Source organism: Amblyraja radiata, chromosome 5 (assembly GCF_010909765.2).
Source record: "Amblyraja radiata isolate CabotCenter1 chromosome 5, sAmbRad1.1.pri, whole genome shotgun sequence".
NCBI lineage: Eukaryota > Metazoa > Chordata > Chondrichthyes > Rajiformes > Rajidae > Amblyraja > Amblyraja radiata.
This window is the reverse complement of record NC_045960.1, coordinates 60,449,926-60,466,043: the sequence shown is the minus strand read 5'-3', so window position 1 is coordinate 60,466,043 and position 16,118 is coordinate 60,449,926. Positions and strand designations below refer to the sequence as shown.

The 16,118-nt window shown below is 44.4% G+C and overlaps 1 protein-coding gene across 1 annotated transcript in view; it reads left to right on the top strand.

The window, feature by feature from the left end:
- The first annotated feature begins 1,331 nt into the window (after window positions 1-1,331).
- Window positions 1,332-16,118, top strand: part of cdc5l (cell division cycle 5 like) — a 47,228-nt gene continuing 32,441 nt past the window's right edge. Inside the window, exons 1-3 of the mRNA XM_033021338.1 lie at window positions 1,332-1,550; window positions 14,479-14,582; window positions 15,405-15,566. Coding sequence (XP_032877229.1) covers window positions 1,506-1,550; window positions 14,479-14,582; window positions 15,405-15,566 — 311 coding nt within the window. The 5' untranslated portion in view covers window positions 1,332-1,505. The remainder of the gene's footprint in view (window positions 1,551-14,478; window positions 14,583-15,404; window positions 15,567-16,118) is intronic.

Here is a 16,118-nt window from a genome sequence, read left to right as displayed (position 1 = left end):
CCATGTAACTGTCTAAATGTTTCTTAAATGTTGCGATGGTACCTGCCTCAACTACCTCCTCTGGCATGAAGAAGGGTTTCGATCCGAAACGTTGCCTATTTCCTTCGCTCCATAGATGCTGCCTCACCCGCTGAGTTTCTCCAGCATTTTTGTCTACCTCCTCTGGCAGCTGGTTCCATACACCTACAACCAAAGATCCTATAGCGGATAAGATCTTTGCCTACCACACTGCGTGAAAAAGTTACCCCTCAGATACCTATTAAACCTTTTCCCTAATCATTTCTTACTTTGATACCATGATAGTATTTTTTCCAGTTGTGAGATTCAAAATCACAAACGCTCTTGAGACAAATTCAGGCAAAGAAGTGTTTTTATTAAGTTCATATTCTGCAGAATAGGTGCCTCTCCTCTGATGTCCCCTAGAGGCACACCGAGGAACGGGATGTCTTCTATATTTATACATTTCTTTTCTTTATTATCACATCCTCATCCCTCCCCATTGAGCTTCTTCCAATCATAACATAAAGCCCTGATTCCCACAAGAACGTCCGGGAACGCCCACCCAACGTCAAAGACACCTCCCCTATCATGCATCGCATGTGCATTTAAATTAGACATCTTGTCATGCTGAGCGTTTTTGCAATATTCATTTATCTTATAGAAACATAGAAATTAGGTGCAGGAGTAGGCCATTCGGCCCTTCGAGCCTGCACCGCCATTCAATATGATCATGGCTGATCATCCAACTCAGTATCCCATACCTGCCTTCTCTCCATACCCTCTGATCCCCTTAGCCACAAGGGCCACATCTAACTCCCTCTTAAATATAGCCAATGAACTGGCCTCGACTACCCTCTGTGGCAGAGTTTCAGAGATTCACCACTCTCTGTGTGAAAAAAGTTCTTCCCCCAGTTCCCGTTATGTTCTTGCCTGACTGTGGTTTAGATCTGACTCTCATCCTTGAAATGTCACCATCTGTACTTGCTGCTATTATCTAGAATTTCTCTCTGTTCTTTATATCGTTACTTTCTATTCTACTAGCAGTCTGGCTTCTGCTGACACCTTATTTCTTTCAAAGTTATATTTCAGAGTTCTAGTATAAATCAACCATCTCTATTAACCCTTTTCTCACACAGGGATGTACCGAGGAGGTCAATCTGTCGCAAGGTAATCCTGGACTGCTGGCAACCCTGTTGGCCTGTGTGGGCAAGTTGGGCCGAAGGGCGTGTTTCCACACTGACTCTATCACTATGTGACTGTAACCCAGCAGACAGCGCCTGCAGTGACGGTCATCCTGCCGAGAGGGCGCCGAGCCGAGCCGAGCCGCTCCAGTCTACTCACAGCGGCAGTGGGCGGGCGGGCGTGTTGCTCAGTGTGGGGACCCTGCCTGCCGTTACCGAGCCGCAGCCGCAGCCTGCTGTCCACACCGGCAGCCAGCTAAACATCTCCCCCTCTTCTCACCAAGACGCCGGAGGATCTCCTCTAGCTCCCCGACCAGCGCAAAGATGCCGCGGATAATGATCAAAGGAGGCGTCTGGAGGAACACGGAGGTGAGCGGCGGGCCTACGCTCCTCGGGCCTGGCCTATCCCGGCCTGGGGATTCGTGTTCACGGTTAAGGCTGGGCGAGCTTGCAGCCCCTGGGTCTCAAAAAAACATTAACAATAATGTTCCCTCGACCTTGTTCTGCTGTTGTCGAAGGCCATGGCTGATCTACCTCAGCACCACTTCACTGGACTAACCTCACGTTCATCGATTCCCTTTATCTCTAAGATGCTGTGCATCCCAGTCTTGAATTTACTCAATAATTGAGGATCCACAACTCTATCGGATACAGAATTTGAAAGACTCACTATCCTTTGCGTAATTACATTTCTTCCCAATCCTTCATGAATTGATGGTACACAAAATTGCTGGGGAAACTCAGCGGGTGCAGCAGCATCTATGGAGCGAAGGAAATAGGCGACGTTTCGGGCCGAAACCCTTGTTCAGACTGATGGGGGGTGGGGGGGGGGAGAAAGAAGGAAAAGGGGAGGAGGAGCCCGAGGGCGGGCGGACGGGAGGGTGGGAGGAGACAGCTAGAGGGTTAAGGAAGGGGAGGAGACAGCAAGGGCTAGCAAAATTGGGAGAATTCAATGTTAATGCCATACGGACGCAAGGTCCCCAGACGGAATATGAGGTGCTGTTCCTCCAATTTCTGCTGTTGCTCACTCTGGCAATGGAGGAGACCCAGGACAGAGAGGTCGGATTGGGAATGGGAGGGGGAGTTGAAGTGCTGAGCCACCGGGAGTTCAGGTAGGTTATTGCGGACTGAGCGGAGGTGTTCGGCGAAACGATCGCCCAACCTACGCTTGGTCTCCCCGATGTAAATCAGCTGACATCTAGAGCAGCGGATGCAGTAGATGAGGTTGGAGGAGATACAGGTGAACCTTTGTCGCACCTGGAACGACTGCTTGGGTCCTTGAATGGAGTCGAGGGGGGAGGTGAAGGCACAGGTGTTGCATTTCTTGCGGTTGCAACGGAAAGTGCCCGGGGAGGGGGTGGTGCGGGAGGGAAGGGAAGAATTGACGAGGGAGTTGCGGAGGGAGCGGTCTTTGCGGAAGGCAGACATGGGGGGAGATGGGAAGATGTGGCGAGTGGTGGGGTCACGTTGGAGGTGGCGGAAATGGCGGAGGATTATGTGTTGTATTTGCCGGCGTGGGGTGAAAGGTGAGGACCAGAGGGACTCTGCCCTTGTTGCGAGTGCGGGGATGGGGAGAGAGAGCAGTGTTACGGGGTATGGATGAGACCCTGGTGTGAGCCTCATCTATGGTGGCGGAGGGGAATCCCCGTTCCTTGAAGAACGAGGACATTACCGATGCCCTGGTATGGAATGTCTCATCCTGGGAACAGATGCGGCGGAGGAATTGGGAGTAGGGGATGGAGTCTTTACAGGGGGCAGGGTGGGAAGACGTGTAGTCCAGATAGCCATGTGAGTCAGTGGGTTTGTAATGTATGTCGGTCAGGAGTCTGTCCCCTGCGATGGAGATGGTGAGGTCAAGGAATGGTAAGGAAGTGTCGGAAATCGTCCAGGTGTATTGGAGTGCCGGATGGAAGTTGGTGGTGAAGTGGATGAAGTCAGTCAGTTGTGTGTAGGTGCAGGAGGTGGCCCCAAAGCAGTCGTCAATGTAACGGAGGTAGAGGTCGGGGATGGGGCCCTGGTACGTCTCGAACAAGGATTGTTCAACGTACCCGACAAAGAGGCAGGCGTAGCTGGGGCCCATGCGTGTGCCCATAGCTACGCCTTGTGTTTGGAGGAAATGGGAGGAGTCAAATGTAAAGTTGTTGAGGGTGAGGACCAACTCCGCTAAGCGGAGGAGAGTGTCAGTGGCTGGGTATAGGTTGCTCCTCTGGTCGAGGAAGAACCGGAGGGCTCCGAGGCCATCCTGGTGGGGGATGGAGGTGTAGCGTGACCGGACATCCATGGTGAAGATGAGGGGGTGAGGGCCCAGAGAGTGGAATGCGTGGAGGCGGCGGAGAGTGTCTGAGGTGTCTAGAACATAGGTGGGGAGGGATTTGACCAAGGGGGATAGGATGGAGTCAAGGTATGTGGAGATGAGTTCGGTGGGGCACGAACACGCAGAGACAATGGGTCTGCCGGGAGAACCGGGTTTGTGGATTTTGGGGAGAAGGTAAAAACGGGCCGTGTGGGGCTGGGGAACGATGAGGTTGGAAGCTTGGTCGGGCAGGGCGTGGGAATTGATGAAGTCGGTGATGGTGCTAGAAATAGTGGCCTGGTGCTCGTCAGTGGGGTCATGGTCCAAGGGTAAGTAGGAGGAGGTGTCCGAGAGTTGGCGCGTGGCCTCAGCTTTGTAGAGATCGGCGCGCCAGACTACCACGGCACCTCCCTTGTCGACTTCATGAATTGATGATGAGTTAATATTGGGCCAAGCTACTGTAATTGGCTGGTGTTCTTGGACCCTTGTCTCTGGCATTCCCAATTTGTATTCGTCCTTTGGGGTTGGTGGTGAGGGCAGGAACAGGGAGATAGGGGATCTGAACGTGTGGCTGGGGGGCTGGTGCAGGGATTTAGATTATAGACCACTTGGATCTCTTCAGGGGTAGGGGTGACCTGTACAAAAGGGACCAGTTACACCTTAACTGGAGAAACATAGAAAATAGCAAAAGGATTTGAGTATAGGAGTAGGGAGGTTCTACTGCAGTTGTACAGGGTCTTGGTGAGACCACACCTGGAGTATTGCGTACAGTTTGGATACTGAGTTGGATGATCAGCCATGATCATATTGAATGGCGGTGCAGGCTCGAAGGGCCGAATGGCCTACTCCTGCACCTATTTTCTATGTTTCTATGTTTTGCTCTCCTAATCTGAGGAAAGACATTCTTGCCATAGAGGGACTACAGAGAAGGTTCACCAGATTGATTCCTGGGATGTCAGGACTTTCATATGAAGAAAGACTGGATAGACTCGGCTTGTACTCGCTATAATTTAGAAGATTGAGGGGGGATCTTATAGAAACTTACAAAATTCTTAAGGGGTTGGACAGGCTAGATGCAGGAAGATTGTTCCCGATATTGGGGAACTCCAGAACAAGGGGTCACAGTTTAAGGATAAGGGGGAAATCTTTTAGGACCGAGATGAAGAAAACATTTTTCACACAGAGAGTGGTGAATCTCTGGAATTCTCTGCCACAGAAGGTAGTTGAGGCCAGTTCATTGGCTATATTTAAGAGGGAGTTAGATGTGGCCCTTGTGGCTAAAGGGATCAGGGGGTATGGAGAGAAGGCAGGTACAGGATACTGAGTTGGATGATCAGCCATGAGCATATTGAATGGGCCGAATGGCCTACTGCACCTATTTTCTATGTTTCTATGAGAGGGACCAACGTTCTGGCAGGCAGGTTTGCTAGTGCTACATGTGTGGGTTTAAAGTAAATAGATGGGAGAGTTGACAAAGTGGGAGTATAAAGATGGAGTTAAAGGGGAAGTGAGTACAGAAAAAGTTACAAAAGACTCCCGAATTATAAGGAAAGAAATTTCGAGAAGGGATAAGAGAGTAAGGTCAGGGGCAATAGTGACCACCGTTGTGAGAGGGGAGGTGAATACCGGTTAAAGTGTTGCATATGAATACGCGAAGTATAAGAAATAAAGTGGATGAGCCTGAGGTTCAGTTTAAAATTGGCAAGTATGATGTTGTGGGAATTACAGACATGGCTGCGAGGACCAGGGCTGGGAACTGAATATTCAAGGGCATACGTCCTATGGAAAAGACAGACAGGTGGGCAGAGGGGGTGGGGCAGCTCTGTTGGTAAGCAATGAAATTCAGTCCCTTGCGAGGGGTGACATAGAATCAGTAGATGTAGAGTCAGTATGGATAGAACTGAGGAATTGTAAGGGTCAAAAGACCCTCATGGGAGTTATCTACAGGCTCCCAAACAGTAGCCTGGCTATAGGGTGCAAGTTAAATCAGGAGTTAAAATTGGCATGTAGCAAAGTTAATGCTATGGTGGTTATGGGAGATTTCAACATACAGGTAGACTGGGAAAATCAGGTTGGTACTGGAGAAAGGAAGTTTGTGGAGTGCCTCCGAGATGGATTCTTAGAGCAGCTTATATTGGAGCCTACCAGGGAGAAGGCAATTCTGGATTTGATAAGGGAACTCAAGGTAAAGGAGCCATTAGGAGGTAGTGACCATAATATGATAAGCTTTATTCTACAATTTGAGAGAGAGACGGGAAAATCGGAAGTGTCACAATTCCAGTTGAGCAAAGGACTATGGAGGCACGAGGGAGGAGATGGCCAAAGTTTAGTGGAAAGATACCCTAACAGGGATGACGGTGGAACAACAATGGTAGGTATTTCTGGGAATAATACAGCAGGTGTAGGATCAGTTCATTCCAAAGAGGAAGAAAGATTCTAAGGCGAGTAAGAGGTGACCGTGGCTGACGAGGGAAGTCAAGGACAGTATAAAAATCAAAGAGAAGACGTATAACATAGCAAAGATGAGCGGGAAGCCAGATGATTAGGTAACTTTTAAAGGGCAACAGAATATAACTAAAAAGGCAGTATGGAAAGAAAATATGAGGTACGAAAGCAAGCTAGCCAAGAATATAAAGGATGATAGTAAAAACTTATTTAGGTATGTGAGGAGGAAAAAAATAGTTGAGACAAATGTGTGTCCCTTGAAGACAGAAGCAGGTGAATTTATTATGGGGACTAAGGAAATGGCAGATGAGTTGAACAGGTACTTTGGATCTGTCTTCATGAAGGAAGACACAACCAATCTCCCAGATGTACTAGTGGACAGAGGACCTAGGGTGACGGAGGAACTGAAGAAAATTCACATTCGGCAGGAAATGGTGTTGGATAGACTGATGGGACTGAAGGTTGATAAATCCCCAGGGCCTGATGGTCTGCATCCCAGGGTACTTAAGGAGGTGGCGTGAGAAATTGTGGACGCATTGGTGATCATTTTCCAATATTCTATAGATTCAGGATCAGTTCCTGTGGATTGGAGGGTAGCTAATGTTATCCCACTTTTTAAGAAAGGAGGGAGAGAGAGAACGGAATTATAGACGAGTTAGCCTGGCATCGGTGGTGAGGAAACTGGAGTCAATTATAAAAGATGAAATAGCGGCACATTTGGATAGCAGTAATAGGATTGGTCCGAGTCAGCATGGATTTACGAAAGGGAAATCATACTTGACAAATCTTCTGTAATTTTTTTGAGGATGTAACTAGGAAAATGGACAAGGGAGAGCCAGTGGATATTGTGTACCTGGACTTTCAGAAAGCCTTTGATAAGGTCTCATTGGAGATTAGTGGGCAAAATTAGAGCACATGGTATTGGCGGTAGGGTAATGACATGGATTGAAATTGGTTGGCTGATAGGAAACAAAGAGTAGGGATTAACGGGTCCCTCAGAATGGCAGGCTCGGTGCTGGGACCGCAGCTATTTACAATATACATTAATGATTTAGATGAAGGGATTAAAGGTAACATTAACAAATTTGCAGATAACACAAAGCTGGGTGGCAGTGTGAACAGCGAGGAGGATCATATGAGGATGCAGGGTGACTTGGACAGGTTGGGTGAGCGGGCAGATGAGTTTAATGTGGATAAATGTGAGGTTATCCACTTTGGTGGCAAGAACAGGAAGGCAGATTATTATCTGAATGGTGCCATGTCAGGAAAAGGGGAAGTACAACAAGATCTGGATGTCCTTGTACATCAGTCACTGAAAGTAAGCATGCAGGTACAGCAGTCAGTGAAGAAAACTAATGGCATGTTGGCCATCATAACGAGAGGAGTTGAGTATAGGAGCAAAGAGGTCCTTCTGCAGTTATACAGGGCCCTGGTGAGACCACACCTGGAGTATTGTGTGCAGTTTTGGTCTCCAAATTTGAGGAAGGACATTCTTGCTATTGAAGGAGGTTCACGAGGTTAATTCCCGGGATGGCGGGACAGTCATATGTTGAAAGAATGGAGCGACTGGGCTTGTACACACTGGAATTTAGAAGGATGAGAGGGAATCATATTGACACTTATAGGATTATTAAGGGATTGGACACGCTAGAGGCAGGAAACATGCTCCCAATGTTGGGGAAGAATAGGGGCCACAGTTTAAGGGGGCCATTTAGAACGGAGATGAGGAAAAACATTTTCACCCAGAAAGTTGTGAATCTATGGAAATCTCTGCCTCAGGAGGCAGTGGATGCTGATTTTCTGTGCACCAGTCTCCCCACATTAAATAAAGTCACACACAGGTGTCCTCCATATAGGGAATAGCACCCTGGTCAGTCACGACTGAAGGAGGCCTAAGACAGACCTACAAATTGTATTTAATCAGTAACTTTTTAGTGGTTTGGATAATTTTTAACGGTGCCTATCAAGGATTGGGTGACCCGATTCCTTTCAATGAAAGATTAGAGAGGAGGTGGGTAATCATTTTCAAGCAAGAAGTAGCTGGGGTCTAGATTCAGTGCATTAAAATTATTTTAAGTCTATTTTGGGTGTACGTGGCAAGGTCAACATTTGTAACCTCTCTAATTGCCCTTGCGATTTTGTGTGGGTGAGCTGCCACTAAGCAATGAGTGTATTTTCACTGCGTTGGTGGGTAGTGAGTAACAGAATTTAAAACTAGCAACGATGAAGGAACATGATGTATTTCTAAGGCGGGTGTTGTGGAGGAGAACTTGGAGATGGCTGCGTTCCCGCATGATCTCCCTTTGTCCTTCTAAATGATGGCGTCACTGGTTTGGGACCAGGTTGAAAAGGCTTTTGGGAGTTGCTGTGGATCTTTTTGCATATTGCGCATATTACAACCGTGGTGTGATAGTGTGAGCTTTAGTATGATGATGTAAGTGTCACTGAAATGGTTGAGCATTGTTGGAGCTGCACTCCTCCAGACCATCAGAGAGCATCCGGTCATGTTCCTGAGCAATGTCTTCACATTCTTGGCGTGCTTTTACACTTTGATTTATACTTTGGAGATGATGAAAAGGCTTTGGGAAGTTGGGAGGCGAGCCACTCACCAGAGAGTCCCAAATCACTGATCTGCTTTTGACAGTTGCAGTATTTACATGGCTGATAAATAATGTAGGCTTGTGAAATCTGTTTGAAATAGCATCCAGTCCATCGCCACTGGCACATTGTGGCTGCAATGAGTAGAATCCACAAACTGCAGTATGGCTCCATCATTACTCCTCAAATGTGCAACCATTAACAGCAGATACAGATTAGTTTTATTGTCATATATACCTGGATGCAATTAATTGCCTTGTTCACATGGAACTTAGAGAGTAAACAGTATACATGACAGTGAAAGATATAATAATAAATACAATGACAAATGCAAAAGAACAGAACGGTGCAAAGATTGTAGTTTATTCTGAAGTATTGAAAAAGTTCTAGTGCAATAACAGAATATTTGAATGACATAGAGTTAAGGGTGAGAACGTGGCAGCAATTCCAGGGGTGAGAAAGGTGATTGGTTCATGAGTGTGATAACAGTGAGGAAGAATCTATTCTCAAGTCTGGACCTCCAGATTTTCAAGCTCCTATATGCTTCTAGCCTCCCCGATGTGTACCGTGAAGATGGACTGGATGGAAAGAGGTGACCAGTCTGTCAAGTCAAGTCACTTTTATTTCTATAGCACATTTAAAAAACAACTCTCCTTGACCAAAGTGCTTTACATTGGTGGAGGTACTAACGTTATACAACATTTGTTCATAGATTAAATACATACATAAATACATACATATAGCCCTCCCTCAGAGGACGTGTACTGGACTGGACTACTCTCCACAGGTTCAGATGAACAAAAACAGGGCAGTTGCCATACCGAGCTGAGATGCATCCTGTCAGAATACTTTCTGCAGCAAGTCTGTAGAAGTGTGAGGGAATCCATGTGGACATGCCGAACCTTCTCAGGCACCTAAGGAAGTAAATACGGTGATGTGCTTTCTTGATCACTGCATCAATAGGAAGGCACCAGGGTAGATTGCTGGTAATATGGATACCTAGAGAATTTGAAATGCTGAGTATCTCCCTGTTCATTCAAGGTTTCTAGTTAGGATAGACCCTAATTATCTTTGGAACACCATCTCCAACACATTTCTGATGAAACTGATAGGGACTGAGATATGCTCATTCAGGCTGAAATGGTCTTGGACATGTTCCAGTCCACTCACTTAAGGGAGTTCAGAAGTAGAATTCTTCAAGTGTCACCTTGGTGTTGCTTTGGGGTGATATGTAGCCCGTCGACAAAATAGTAGAGGTGAACCTCTCTCTGGAGGTAAAAGGGTCAACATTTTATGATCAGTGTACCAGGTCAGAAGAGCAGAATTGAGCTAAGACTGTCACATGTGCACAATGAAGCATTAACCAAAAAGCAAACGCCACTGCCTTCTTGCTTAAGGATTCTGTACAATCCGCTAAATGAATGGAGAAACACTCGAGTTGTATAACAGGTCGAGAATCATGGATGAGCCATGTTTCAGTATAACAAAGAGCAGCAGTTCCTTATAACCCTTTGAAACAGTAGCCTTGCTGTCAACTCTTCAAGCTCCTCATATTTCAGCACCTCATATTTCGCTTGGGCAGCTTGCAACTCAGCGGTATGAATATTGACTTCTTTAACATCAAGTAATCCTTGCTTTCCCCATCTCTCCATCCCTCTCCCGTTCTCCAACTAGTTTGACTGTCCTGATAAAATTATACTGATTGTATTGCCCCCTCGGGTAATAGTGATCTATTCTACATTTCTTTGAACTTCGTCCCCTTTGTTTCCACACCTTACCCTTCCATATCTCTGTCTCCCTCTCCCCTGACTCTCGGTCTGAAGAAGAGTCTCGACCCGAAAGAGTCTTGAGTCATCCATTCCGTCCATCCAGAGATACTACCTGTCCAGCTGAGTTACATCAGCATTTTGTGTCTATCTTCAGTGTAAACCAGCATCTGCAGTTCCTTCCTGTACTCTTCAAGCTTGTACTCAAATGATAGAATATTGGCGAGAGGCATGCTGGGGAAAAAGGGGTCGGGAGCGAAATTGGTTCTGTTTCAGCTACACCTGGACTCCCCCCTCACAATCCCCCAACTACATTGTTTCTGTAGGTACACAAAAAAACTGGATGTATACCTTTGTGTACCTTCGATTTTCCAGCATCTGCAGTTCCTTCTTAAACACAATGTTTCTGTAGTTTGTTTGTATTCACAGCAGCAGGAATCGGTCTAATTAAGATTGGTAGTTCCAAAAGCTGTTTTGATTCAGCAAAAATGGACAGGTGAAACTTTCAGTTTTGGATTTAATGATATTCTCAGTGTTGGACTGGATAGATAGGGAACATTAATCATAGAAACCTAGTTCTGTTTCAGAATCAACTGCAGATGCTGGAAAATTGAAGGTAGACAAAAATACTGGAGAAACTCAGCGGGTGAGGCAGCATCTATGGAGCGAGCGAAGGAAATAGGCAACGTTTCGGGTCGAGACACTTCAGACTGATGTGAGGGTGGGGGGAGGGGCGGGAAGAAGAAAGGAAGAGGCGGAGACAGTGGGCTGAGAGAGAGCAGGGAAGGGGAGGAGAAGCAGGGCCAAGAAAATTGAAGATAGACACAAAATTCAGGAGTAACTCAGCGGGACCGACAGCATCTCGGGAGAGAAGCAATGGGTGACGTTTCGGGTCAAGACCCTTCTTTTCAGACTGAAGAAGAGTCTCGACACGAAACGTCACCCATTCCTTCTCTCCAGAGATGCTGCCGGTCCCGCTGAGTTACTCCAGCTTTGTGTCCATCTTCAAATGACGTCACGCGCTCCAGACGGCTGTGCGTACGCATGTAATCGCGCCTGACCTTCGCTCGACCGTCTCGGCTCAACGCGACCACGAGGTCGCGTAATTTGCGTGCCCAGGACACGTAAGTGGGACAGGCCCTTAAGGGTAGTATCAGTGTAGGTGCATTACCTTTTACAATTTATCTTCCAAGCCACACACTGTTCTGATTTGGAAATACATGGCTCTAAATATAAATTCTGGAATTTTTTACTCAACAAAACTGGGATACTTTCAGCAGAACTGAAGCAATTCAAGAAACTGGTCTAGTATGCATTCTAGGAATTAATTCTCTGCACCGTTGGTACTCAATTGATTTACGCAGTCGATATAAAGAATCCCACATGATTACTGTATTAGCAATGTTAGGCTGTGGGCCGAGGAGCTTTGTTCTGCAGTTTCGCGACCCAAGTCACCAAACTACATGAAATTTTCACATATTGTGTGAAAAAAATTATATAAATCACCCCTGAAACTCGATATGAAGAAGACTTGCACATTTTTAATTAAATTAGAGAAAAACCGGAAAAATGTCGTGAATTTTTTAGTCCAATCAAAGCACGTTTAACATTGAGTTGTCTGCCAGTTGGCCAATCACGCGCTTTGTTTCAGGCTAGCACACAAAATGGCTGAGGGGGCTTCACAGATGCCTGTTTTACTGGAGATGTTCTGTGGAATAAATGTCGTGGAAACTTGCAGCAGGTTAATTGTATTTAGTGGGAAAAACATAAAAAAGGCTGAAGAAAGTGCTGCGAAGTGGATTAAAGTGCAAGAAAGCCTTCAAAGTCCCTGCTGATGTGCTGGAACACAAAGAAGGCCCCCATGAATCAACTCTAACTGAAAGGTAAGACTAAAGTCTGAATTTATGAAAATCTATCTGTATGGACTTTAATTAATTTCACCCTTCATTCATTTATTCATTCATTCCTTATTCATTCATTCATTCATTCATTCATTCACTCACTCACTTACTCATTCATTCATTCATGAAATTGAGGGCCTAAACTATAACATAGCCAATTAAACATTGTCACTAATGCCAGCTTGTTGTAGAGTAATAAGTCTTTAACAGCTAATCTCGGAGCTGCCTGCGAAAACTTACCGGGAAAAAGTGCTCCGACCGCGGGGCCTAGGTACTCGCGGTAAATAGCGATCAATATCCCTCCGTTTTTCTCCCGTTATCGGGGTCTGAAAATGACCGCTACAGACGGCACTATGTATAACCTCCCCCCCCCCCCCCCGCCAGTACCTAGGCCCCGCGGTCGGAGCACTTTTTCCCGGTAAGTTTTCGCAGGCAGCTCCGAGATTATTTGTTAAAGACTTATTACTCTACAACAAGCTGGCATTAGTGACAATGTTTAATTGACTGTGTTATAGTTTAGGCCCTCAATTTCATGAATGAATGAATGAATGAGTAAGTGAGTGAATGAATGAATAAGGAATGAATGAATAAGGAATGAATGAATGAATGGTGAAATTAATTAAAGTCCATACAGATAGATTTTCATAAATTCAGACTTTAGTCTTACCTTTCAGTTAGAGTTGATTCATGGGGGCCTTTGTGTTCCAGCACATCAGCGGGGACTTTGAAGGCTTTCTTGCACTTTAATCCACTTCGCAGCACTTTCTTCAGCCTTTTTTATGCTTTTCCCACTAAATACAATTAACCTGCTGCAAGTTTCCACGACATTTATTCCACAGAACAACACATCGGAATCTCCAGTAAAACAGGCATCTGTGAAGCCCCCTCAGCCATTTTGTGTGCTAGCCTGAAGCAAAACGCGTGATTGGCCAACTGGCAGACAACTCAATGTTAAACGTGCTTTGATTGGACTAAAAATTTCCCGACATTTTTCCGGTTTTTCTCTAATTTAATAAAAATGTGCAAGTCCTCTTCATATCGAGTTTCAGGGGTGATTTATATAAATCTTTTTACACAATATGTGAAAATTTCATGTAGTTTGGTGACTTGGGTCACGAAATCCTATTTCTAGACACATTTTTGATGCTCGGCCCACAGCCTATGTCAAACGCACTTCCAATTTTTATATTTGTATTTTAACCAATTTTTTATTTTGTTTGAATAAATTTAATCCTCATTTGGTTTGATGTTGAGTAAAAGCACAAAAAGAGAAATAGAAAGACAAAAAAGATGCTGAAGTCCCATCAATTTTATTTTCAATTATTTAAATTATTCTAATCTAATCCAGCATGCATCAATACTAAAACTGATGGTACATGTCTTAGCATATAAATTTTAAAAATCAATTTTTGTTTTTATTGTTTTTGTCCACATTCTTTTGGATTTCTGACCCTATTCCTTAAGCCTCCCTTCCACAAGCTTTTTTTTCTGCATAGACAGCTGCATAGAAGCCTCAACGACTTCCGCCCAGTTGCACTTACCCCCATCATCACCAAGTGCTTCGAGAGGCTGGTCCTGGCACACCTCAAAAGCTGCCTACCCCCCACACTGGATCCCTATCAGTTTGCCTACCGCAAGAACAGGAGTACGGAGGATGCCATCTCAACGGCACTTCACTCCGCCCTCTCCCACCTCGACAACAGAGACACTTACGTAAGAATGCTGTTCATCGATTACAGCTCAGCATTCAACACCATTATACCATCAAAACTGATCACCAAACTCGGTAACCTGGGCATCGACCCCTCCCTCTGCAACTGGATACTGGACTTTCTAACCAACAGACCCCAGTCTGTTAGGTTAGACAAGCACACCTCTTCAACCCTCACCCTGAACACCGGCGTTCCACAGGGCTGTGTGCTGAGCCCCCTCCTCTACTCCCTCTTCACCTATGACTGCACACCTGTATCGTTTTCTTTTATACCCTGGATTGCTGCCCATGTGTCTGAGACAGTTCTTCTCATTTGTTTATAGTTTCCACCTGGTAGCACAGCTCCAGACTTGTAGAGAGTGACACTGCAAAGTCCTTACAGAATCCTTGGGCCTGACAGTTAATAATAGGGAAGACCAATCCATATTTAAAATAATTATAAATTTAATGTCATTTTTTAAATTGATTGTAGTTGGAGATTCATGCTTGAGTTCTGTAACTTGGATAGCTCGTATGCCCTTTATGCACTTAGAAAATCATGCTTCAGTTCTATTATAAGTAACATGCTATTTGTTTATTTTAGGATGAAATTCTTAAAGCAGCGGTGATGAAATATGGCAAAAACCAGTGGTCACGTATTGCATCACTGTTGCACCGGAAGTCAGCCAAACAATGCAAAGCCAGATGGTAAGTTTGGCATTTTGTTCCCAGTGTATTCAATGTTGTTGGTGAACCTGGTCAGTGAGTACAAGCGAGTTGTTGTGCAGGTGAATCTAAAGGGATATCCACATTCCACAAAGAGCAATAGATTTTTATTTTATCTTCCTAACCCATTGCATACCGCAACCTCAATCCCAGTAGGCTGTGGACAGTTAATTAACAATTTAATAACTTGTTTGAATATTGCTTTAAAAAAAAAAAAAGATGGGTAAATAGCATTCAGGAACATGATTTGATAAAATGATTCGTTTTGAGGGACTTCATAATAATGAGCAACAGTCCGTGCGTGATCAACTTCCATCACTGGTCTTGGCAAAAATTCTGACTAAATTGAACAAAACACAACTATTGTCACATACTACAGATGAGTGCTCATTCTTTTAGTTCAGCACTATACTACAGAACTTACAGGTGGCCATTGAAGATGCTATTTACTATGCACGGTAAGGATATTACACACACAATATGTAGTTATATATTCAAGCACATTTTAACTTTCCATGAAGTATGCATTAATTGTACACTTTAATCAAAGTAGCTCAAGAGATTACAGATGCTGAAATCTGCAGCAGAAAAATGAGTGTAACTGAAGGAACTTCAGGTCAGGGAGTATTTGTGGAGGGAAATGGTCTGTTGATGTTTAAGGTTGAGTCCCTTCATCTTGACTGAAAGATGCAGTATCCAGGAAAAGACATGGGGTTTAATATTTCTAAAGCACGTTATTGAAACTGTAGATCTGCCTTTAATAATTGTAATTAATGAAATCTTTGTTTTTCTTTTGCCAACAAGGTATGAGTGGCTAGATCCAAGTATCAAGAAGACAGAATGGTCAAGGGAGGAAGAAGAGAAGTTACTCCATTTGGCAAAGCTCATGCCAACCCAGTGGAGGACCATTGCTCCAATTATTGGCAGAACAGCTGCCCAGTGCTTGGAACATTATGAATATCTTCTGTAAGTTGAAGTACAATAAAGGGAAACAGGAAGACAAAAACGAATGGCTGAAATCCTGGGGAAATGCTATATTGGCATCGATACATTTGTAATTGAATATCTAAAACTAAATTGACTACATTAATATCAATCATATAAGATGTTGCAAATTTATATTCAAGTGAAAGAATTGTCATCATTTTATGGCCGCGTTTTTTACAAACATTATTTTCTTAAATCGCGTTTTTTAAATTAATTGGAAATGTTGATTAATAGTGTTGGTTAAACGTCTAAGTTTTGCAATAATATGCAATTTATATATGATTTCAGGATGATCCATCTAAATTTGTGGTGCTGCTTTTAGCTGTCAGGAATTTGGATAATTCCACCGACGAGTGGCAGGAAAATAACACTGTTTATGATCGTTTCTTTAGCTTTTAAGATCCAGTTATTAACATAAACATTAACAGGAGAATTATGTTAATTTTAAGATTATTTTATTAGCAGACACCACTTGCATTTGATCTTTGCAGGATGAGGATCTTGAAGTCCTATATTTAAAAAGCACTTTTT